The sequence below is a fragment of the Rhodamnia argentea genome, chromosome 9 (genome assembly GCF_020921035.1).
Source record: "Rhodamnia argentea isolate NSW1041297 chromosome 9, ASM2092103v1, whole genome shotgun sequence".
Taxonomy (NCBI): domain Eukaryota; kingdom Viridiplantae; phylum Streptophyta; class Magnoliopsida; order Myrtales; family Myrtaceae; genus Rhodamnia; species Rhodamnia argentea.
Genome location: NC_063158.1, coordinates 20,284,183 through 20,293,645, shown reverse-complemented (window position 1 = coordinate 20,293,645; position 9,463 = coordinate 20,284,183). Strand labels below are relative to the sequence as shown.

The following is a 9,463-nucleotide window of genomic DNA, read 5'->3' as shown; positions in this document are numbered from 1 at the left end:
AAATGTCCACAATCTCCCTACCGACAAAGAAAATCACCTAGCAAATATATGTGATTATTCGACCCAATAAAAAAAAAATGTGACTAAAAAAAGTCAACTTTTCATCAACTTACCGCCTAAACCAAACACTTTATATAATTGAATTGGGAAGTATCGCCATCAAAGGTCGTTGTACCTGCACTAATAAACATGGGAATGCCAACGTACTAAATTATTTGAGCCAAGTGTTGTACATGGGAATATATAAAAATACAAACAATAAAAATAGAGATAATGACATAAATGGTCCTTGAACTTTATCCCAATGTTCGTTCCATGAACTTTTAATTTATTAAATTGGTCTCCGGACTTTTGGCTTATATTCAATTTAGTCAATGAAATGTATGAAAATGTTCAATGTTATCTTTTCATTAATTCAATTTCAGGGACGACATTTAATACTATCGTATAATTTAATGATTAAATTGAACACGTACCAAAAGTCCATGAATCACGTTGAACCGTTTAAAAGTTCGGGAGCATCATTGCACATTAGGCTTAAGTTCATAGACCACTTGAACAAATTATAAGTTCATATACCATATTAAAGAAATAGTCACGAGGGAATCAAATAAAATTTCCGATATATCCGCCAATTAATAACAATTCCCGCGTCCTTAAATCAACAAAAACCAACCCCTAAGTTAACAATAATACACGTTTCGTAGAATGTTTTTTTTTTTTTTGCCTTTTGGGTCCACAACTTCTTCACGTTTGGTAGATTCAACCCCTCGCATATTATCACAATTCAATTAAATCCATTAATTAATTGATTGATTGTTTTAATAATAGATAAATTTATTTATGGTTAAATGAAAAGAACAGTGCAACAACGGAGAAGAGAGAAGACCCGCAACCACCCCCACCACCATCATCATCATCACGCACGCACACGTCCGAACCGACGGTGAGCGGCGAGAGCGACGTCTCCTCCGAAACCTGCTCAATCCTTGAAGCAATCCCCCGAATTCGTTGGAAGCTCGCACTTCCGGGGGGTCAACATCGCTCGCTCGTGTATATGATTCTTCTCCCCAAGATCCCACCCAGTCCTCGCTCTGTCCATCCTCGGATCTGCTGCGATTCGCGGTCTCGATCCCCGGCGCGTTGAGGACGACCGGCCGGTGTGCCGCCGCAGCCGCTCCGTCTGTTAGATTCGCGGTTTTTTGGGTTCCCCGTTTTCCCCGGCTCGGTGCTGATTCCGGCGGTTTCGGAATTCGAAGGTTTGGGGGTGGGGAAGGATGGTGGCGTCGGAGCCGATTACGGCTGGACAGGTAGCGGTTGCTCTTGATTTTTTTTTTTTTTGTCGGGGGACCTGATTCGGTGACAATGTCGGTCGTTTTCCGCGCGTTGATGGGGTGCCTGTTCCGGCTTCGGGGAGCTGAGTCTTAGTTCGTACTTGTGGAATGTGCATGTCGTGGCTGATTTCCCTTTCTCGTCGCGTGTTGTGGATCCTTCGTTGTCTTTCTGATCCTTGCTCTGTGCGAGCTGCGTTAGGATTTGCGTGACTGTTGTCATGATCTGTGATGTGGTGGATTCATTTGCTGATATTTGAGTGGATCACTGCGCACGTGATCCTCGTAGAGCTTGGAACTGCCGCTGAGAGAGGCTTTCTGCTTACCTGGAAAGGACAGAGGATAATTTTGGTTTTTGTTTCCCTTCTGGGCATGATTCACTGAGCATCGCTGGTCTGGAGCTTAGCTATTGTGGTGTGCGCCAATTCATAACATGCCACTTGAAATGATCACGTCCTAAGTTTTTTTTTTTTTTTTTTTGGTGGGGGGGGCGGGTGGGGGGAGACGATAGCATGTTGTTATTATTGTCACAGAAACACACACCACATGTTGCTGAGTATCTCTCATGCGATGGAGTTCTGCTATAGTTCAGTGTTGTTGTTTTCCATGTGTGTGATTATTGTCAGTGTTATTATTGTCACAGGACTGAGGCTTCTTTCTGAAAATGTGTGTGATTATTCTAGCTAGGAGCATTTTTGCACAGTTTATAATCTGTAAATGTCTTAGTACCATTTCTAGTGTAATCTGGTGTGGTACTGCTACAGAGTGTATATTTTATTACATATGCTTCAGGATGATATATGCAACGTTCCTCCTCCTATTTGCTAGATGTCTTTCATCTATGTTGGGAAGTTTGAAGGATTGAGCTGGGCATCTTGGGGTTCTGCCAGTTGTTTCATATCACGATTTAACCCTTTTTTCATTCTCTTTGTTCGTTTATGGTTGCTACTTTTCTAGTTTTTCAGCATCATAATACATTCATACATCTACTGCCATGTATTGGTTTTCAATCCTAGTGCCAGATTCATCTATAACAAATTATTAGCTGATTTTGGATCTGTTTAGTGTTAGACTCCTTCATAAGGATTTATATGATAGGTTTAGTCAATTGCTTGAGGACCCGGTGAGGATTCTGCTTGCATCAATTAGGACTGTTTATTCAAGCTTCTTTTAAATGAAATATCTAGCCAGCATTCACATGTGCACCCATGTATGTGCATCTATAGTTTAATGCATCACAGAAAAACGCTTGTTTCACTAATGCATTATCATGCTGCAGGTGTCTTTTTTACTTGGCATCATCCCAGTATTTATCGCCTGGATATATTCAGAATTGCTGGAGTTCAGGAAGTCCACTTCGGTTTCCAAAGTGTGAGTTGTTCAATATCATCATGAGAACTCTTTCTTAAGGTTGATTGCATACGACTAATGATTGGGTTGTCTTCCAAATTTAAAGCTGGCATGTTATTTATTTCATTAACTTTCCTCCTTGCACTGTTTTTTCTTGAAAATGAAGTCTGCAATGAGACATTCACCACTTTCGGTAAAACAAAGAAAAAGAGAATTTCACCTGTGAGCATTCAAAACTGAATCATTGTGACTTCACATAGTTTGTTTGTATTATACCAGAAAAATTGAGATGGGAGAGAGGTGATATTGGAAAGGGATTAAAAAGATTGTTTTTAATATTGACAGTTGGAAAGTCAATTACAATAGTAGGGTCCTTCTGGGGTACGAAAGGCAGTGTCTTTGGTTATTAGCTCAGAGACAAGGCTCCAATCTTTATATAAATAGTATAACGGATAGTTGTCATGATCACCAACTATATTGTTTTACAGTTATAACATTTGTTGAAATATCAATGTAACATGTCCAAATCTTAAAACCAGCAACTTGTCCTTTGAATAGTTTCACTTTTTCCCCTTAAAAGCTGGCCCAATTTTCCGTTTTTCTTATAATCCTTATAAGATAAATTAATGCAGCATTAGCTTCTCCTTTTTCTTGTCTTTTACCATTAAAAGCAATTCAAAAAGAAGCAGGTAATGGTAACTCATTTACAAAAAAAATTTCTTCATAGTTGATTTTGGCACATATAATTCAAGTTCTAGGTTATATTTGGAGAAAGAGGAATAGGAATGGCTATTCAAGTGGCCATCTACCTAAAGAATAGGGGAAGTTAAAATAGCATGTAAACGCTCTGTAACTGCAAGGACACCAGGGGCACTCAATATCGAGATTCATTTCCTTCCACAGTTCCCTTTGGACTTGCTATGGCGACTTTCTGACCAAGCTGTTAGATATCAAGATTTAACAGCATGTGTTGCACACATCTCATGGGTTATGTAGATTTGTGCAACAATTTTGGATGTGAATGCACGTAACAGGTGATTTCTCTGGTGCTGCTATGAGGAAATGTCTGTAATTACTTGATACTACTATGAGATGTGTGTAGGCACATGCTCATGCCTTTGTGCAGTTCTATAGGAAATAGAAAGTGGGATATAGTTCTAGCAAATGATACTGATATGATCTGATACTCAAATGTTATTGAATTCTTTCCATGAACTATTGAATTGGTTTCAATGTTGAATAATTGGTTTCTTGGCTATAGCCACTCAGACAATAATTTGGAGGAATTGGGCAATGGTACTGCCAAGGAAGATGATGGAGCTGTTCTGTTGGAAGGAGGCCTTGCCAAATCAGCCTCTGCAAAGTTTCATAGTTCATCCATTAAAACAAATTTAATCAGGTGCCTCCTTTATTTTGCTGTATTGTCATGGAGTTCCCCATTTATTAGGTCTTTTACTTACTATATAGCTTCTGAACCTGTTTTAGGTTTTTGACAATGGATGACTCTTTCTTGCTAGAGAACCGAGCAACTCTTAGAGCAATGTGAGTGTAATAGCATTTTTGATCTGGGAATAATTACTCTCTTGGCACCTCTTTCTAAGTATGCACATTGTATTGGTCTGAGTTTGGAACAATATTATTCTACTTCTGTATCTGCGATCGAATGAATACATTGATTTGGGAGTAATTACTGTCTTGGCATCTTCTTATATGTATGCACATTGTACAGGTCTGAGTTTGGAGCAGTATTATTCTACTTCTACATCTGTGATCGAACAAATATATTTGGGGATTCTACTAAGGTAATGATTTTTCTGCTTTCTATTGCTATATTACTATCTTTAGAGCTAATAGTGGATTTTTCTACCTTCTGAAGTTGTAGTTCTGTCCAGCAACTGTGATCTTAGAAAGAGGTGCATAATTTGTTTTTTATTTCTTGAGGGGTCGAATGAAATATACTTCATGTATTTTGGTAGCATTCAGTTCTCATGTTTACTAAATAGAAAAATTAGGGCACTGCTGAATGACTTTTTTTCCTGAAATATCCAATGAGAGTCGTATTGTTGGTCTCTTATTTTTTTGAACTTTCCTCGTAGAATGGTGTCATGTACTTGCTCAGCTGATATTTTTTTTTTTCCTTGGACAGAGTTACAATAGGGACCTTTTCATCTTTCTCTATGCTCTTCTCATCATAGTAGCACTGATGACTTCCCTGAAGAAGCATAATGACAAGTCAGCATTTTCTGGAAAATCCATTCTTTACCTTAATAGGCATCAGACTGAGGAATGGAAAGGATGGATGCAGGCAAGTTCTCTTGCAGGTTTATTGCGTCTGAGTCAGATTAAGATGATGCATTGTTTTCAGTTCTTAATAAATAGAAACAGTACAATCTGGAACTCATATATAAATAAAGATGGTACAATCTGGAAGTCAAATTTTTCATTGCTCTATGGCATCGGTATTGGCTGATTGTGACTCCCAACCATGCCACTGTTAATTTCACTGAATTATTTGCAAGTGGAGGTAAGCTTACACCTAAAAAGATGGCGATTTGTGATAAGTAAAGAAGCATGTTATCTGGTAATTCTTAGCTCAAAATATGCTTTTTCATTCTTGATATCTGTTAATGTACTTTCATGCACTTCAGATTTGGCTAAGCTTTGTAAACCAGGCCAATGTTTGGGTTTTATGCATTGTTCATAAGTCAATCTATAAGTGCCTGTGGTTTTTTTCATTGTTGAGGGCACTTGATTTTTTTTTTTTTCCCGTGATTCTATGAATGTACATATCACTTACCTGAAGGAAGCGGAGGGCTTTATTTTAATATCGCGTGCCTTTTTCCTTTGTGTTTTGCAGGTTCTCTTTTTGATATATCACTACTTTGCAGCAGCAGAAATTTACAACGCCATCCGTGTATTTATTGCTGCATATGTTTGGATGACGGGATTTGGCAATTTTTCCTATTATTACATTAGGAAGGATTTCAGTCTTGCTCGTTTTGCTCAGGTCATCATTGCTTAACTTTAATCTTCTTACTGCCTTGACTTGCTCAACTGCCTTTAGTCTACTGAACTCCATCATGTTTGTGAATTATTATCAATTTCATGCAGATGATGTGGCGACTAAACTTTTTCGTGATATTTTGCTGCATTGTTCTCAACAATGACTACATGCTGTACTACATCTGCCCTATGCACACGCTTTTCACTCTTATGGTTTATGGAGCCTTGGGTATTCTCCACCAGCATAATGAGATAAGATCGGTCATTATTGCGAAGATATTTGCTTGCTTTCTGGTGGTTATATTGATATGGGAGATTCCAGGTGTATTCGAAATTCTCTGGGCCCCATTAACATTGCTATTAGGTTGGTACTAACGACTTCCATTGAGTTCTCTTTTGCCTTTGTTGGGGATATCGTTGAGATAACACACTTTAGAGTTCTCTAGCTGCAAATGCTAAAATTTAGACAGTGAAAGATATTTGAACAGTGAAAGATATATGTGTGTGTTGTATATACATATATTTTTTTCCTTTTGACAAAAAAAAAAGTATTTTCATAATGTTCATGTTGGAATTGGAGTAATTTTACTAGGGACTGAAGTAGGTTTTTTTACCTTCTTTACCAGTATGCTTGCTGTAGGCTCTCATTGTTATTAGTGGAGAGATTTTTGGTATATGGATTACATCAAAGGATCTTTAAAGAACCATAGGCTGCCCTGAAAATAGTCATCCGTAAAGTCTTCGACAAAATGTTGTTTTTCTTGACATAATACAATTATCTTTATGCATTCGTATACTCTGGCTTTCGTCATGCATTTCTTACATCTTGAGCAGAGTGTGTCTATCTGAGTAGTTGAATGTTAATTGCCCTTTCCCTCTGTGACTGTTTGATGGCATCATGCCGTTTCTGTTGTTGCCAGGATATACTGATCCAGCAAAACCTGATCTGCCTCGATTGCACGAATGGCATTTTAGATCCGGACTTGATCGTTACATTTGGATAATTGGAATGATATATGCCTATTACCATCCGACGGTAATGCCTACTTATGTTTTTAGGTTGCTAGGTCTCGTTCTTTTGGAAGTTTCAGACTTGAAGCTCTTTTTAATCAATTTAGGTTGAGAGATGGATGGAGAAACTGGAGGAACTGGAAAACAAGAGAAAGGTCATAATAAAATCAGGCATCGTTGCAGTTGCCTTATCTGTGAGTTGAATTATTGTAATCACTGTTGCATCCTAGGATCCTAGCAGCTATTTGTTGATATTTCCTAGTTAAAACTGGATTCATGTTGCGCTGCTACTTTTTCTTGCAGCTTTTGTTTTTGGTCAGTTGACTAATGCGGTTAACTTTTAGGTGGGTTACCTGTGGTATGAATATATCTACAAACTGGATAAAGTGACATACAACAAGCTCCACCCTTACACATCCTGGATTCCTATCACGTGGGTGTCGAGTTGCCATTCTTTTACTCTCTCGAGCATTTACAAGTCTCTCTGTCTATTCTCTATCATGCTCTAATAACTTTTTACCTCTTTCAGGGTATACATTTGCTTGCGAAATTTCACTCAGCAGCTCCGGAATTATTCGTTGACTCTCCTCGCGTATGTTCAACTTATCTTTTAATCTGGATAAACAAAGGATAAAAGTCTCTGTGCACACACAACACTTCAATCGCTTCCTTTTTAATTGCATTTCTTGTATTTATAGGTGGCTTGGCAAGGTTACTTTGGAGACATATATTTCCCAGTTCCACATCTGGTTGAGGTGTGTAATGTCATTTTCTGTCCATTGCTGAGTGCGCTCTCCGTATGCTTAGAATTTTCTGGGCATTTGTTTCTGTGGCTCTGATCTTGTAAATGCTTCTATCTTTTCATTGGGTTGTAAACTTGAGACAGTCTATTGTGGTTTATTGAAGCTACTGCTGCATGATAAAGTTCAGTAAGGATTCAAATACAAAAGAATCACCTAAAGAAATAATTATGGCTGTTTCATTCTCCTCGTGGAGGAGGAAAGCAAACTATTTGTTTATATGAGTAGGAATTTCCAAGTGTCCAAAGATAAAAGTATGTCTGCACTCTTCCATCATTTTAGGTGCGTTTCTAATTTTTGTGTTTTCTTATGCAGATCAAACGTGCCAGATGGACAGCCTAAATGGCTTCTTTGTCTAATCCCGGACTATCCTATGCTGAACTTCATGCTGACAACTGCGATATATGTTCTTGTAGGCCTTGCCTCTCTCGAATTTTAAATACAAAATTTTTTTGACTGTTCAAATAGATCTAACAATTTGGAATTTTCTTTTACTTGCGTTTACAGGTTTCCCATCGTATCTTTATATTGACCAATACGTTGAAGGGAGTTTTTGTACCGTCAAAAGACGATAAGAAGCTGCTGTCCAATTTTCTTGCCGGCATAGGCATTTCTGTAGCCCTGTATTCCATTTCCTTCATTGTTCTTCAGATCCCGCATTCACCCGTAAGCGCTCTTCCTATGCTTTTCCATTAATAATATTGCACAGAGAAGGAAACAAAAAAGATATTTTGGGGTCTGATCTTTAGGGAACGCTGTAGGATTAAAGTTAAACCATTCAATAGGTCCAGAGAGTAGTCTCATCGAAGCAACATAATACATGTGCCCATACAAGTCAATCTTATGCAGTCTTTGTTATAATTCCGAATTGTGCTCATGTCTTTCCACATTATACAGGCCTGAACAAACATTGAAAACCTGTAAAGTTTAGCTGCTGGAGGCAACGCAACACAATAGATGAAGCAAATAAGCATGTGGGAAAAAGACGACGCTGGTAATTCTTCAGGCGAATTGCCTGGGATGCTGCGACGAAGATGCAAAATGGTAGTGTGAATTCACACCTGGAAATATGACATGTCATAGAGGAAAAAGGCGATTGCGATAATAGTTTGCTGGTGTGGCCTTTTAGAATTACGTCCCGAGTCACCCATCATTCGTTAGGTCTACTATCAACACAATTGTGGGTCCACATTGCGCAAGTTTTCTGGCGCCTGCTAATCCGATTTAAGTTTTGTTCCTGATGATTTTTGTTATTTTCCTGTTTAATTGGGAATTAGTTTCTCTCGAGAGATTGTGGAGCTACGGGGTTGTATATTTAAAAGAATTCATTTCCTCCGTCCTGCAATCGGTCGATTGAAATCATCAATTCTTCGCAGACTCTTGTTTTATCTTGTTTTGGATCACTCGTCCAACCTTTGCGTCGAGACGACTGCATTGTTCACTTCGCACCTTGCGAATGCCTCATGATGCGAAACTGGCAATAGAAATGATTAGGCAGGGCAGGGCGTGTATGTTAACTGAGCAAGCACTTTCGCATTTGGTTTGTTCATTGCTGAAGGGGCGGTTCTCCAGGATCCCAGAAAACGGGGGAACATCTATTAGCGCGAATTACCGGTTATAAACTTATAATCGAGTAACTACTTCGCATTGGAAATCTCACTATTTCTATAGGACTATTATTAAGTCAATCTTATGACCAAAAAAAAAAACTCAAAAGTATCAGTAAGTACAAAAGCTCTGGTTCTCTTGAATGGGAAATTACTTTGTGAACGTGAAGTTACCCACAATCAATAGGTTGGAATTTACTTTTCATAGGCAGAAGTTGATAATCACATAAAGAACTTTATAGTCTTAGTCGATTGAATGGTAAGCGTTCTCAATGTGAAAAATTTGTTGCTAATCAACAAGTGAAAAATTGCTTACTACAATAGCTAATTTACTTTTAGGATAAATACCACCAAAATCCGT

The 9,463-nt window shown here is 38.3% G+C and overlaps 1 protein-coding gene across 1 annotated transcript; it reads left to right on the top strand.

The window, feature by feature from the left end:
- Positions 1–910: 910 nt before the first annotated feature.
- Positions 911–8,870, top strand: LOC115753006 (protein REDUCED WALL ACETYLATION 3). The gene is made up of 16 exons (XM_030691470.2): positions 911–1,310; positions 2,611–2,702; positions 3,943–4,080; positions 4,167–4,223; positions 4,411–4,483; positions 4,828–4,986; positions 5,539–5,688; positions 5,793–6,048; positions 6,605–6,720; positions 6,803–6,889; positions 7,040–7,128; positions 7,225–7,287; positions 7,394–7,450; positions 7,811–7,907; positions 8,003–8,161; positions 8,393–8,870. Exons 1-16 carry the CDS (start codon positions 1,278–1,280, stop codon positions 8,396–8,398), a joined length of 1,632 nt encoding a protein of 543 aa, XP_030547330.1. The 5' UTR covers positions 911–1,277; the 3' UTR covers positions 8,399–8,870.
- The last annotated feature ends 593 nt before the right edge of the window (positions 8,871–9,463 follow it).

Bases quoted from the DNA above. Each gene is read 5' to 3' on its own strand.
- LOC115753006 (XM_030691470.2), top strand. From the start codon at position 1,278: ATGGTGGCGTCGGAGCCGATTACGGCTGGACAG. The intron at 6,049-6,604 runs GTTGGTACTAAC...TGTTGTTGCCAG, and splicing joins CCCATTAACATTGCTATTAG to GATATACTGATCCAGCAAAA. The intron at 6,721-6,802 runs GTAATGCCTACT...TAATCAATTTAG, and splicing joins ATGCCTATTACCATCCGACG to GTTGAGAGATGGATGGAGAA.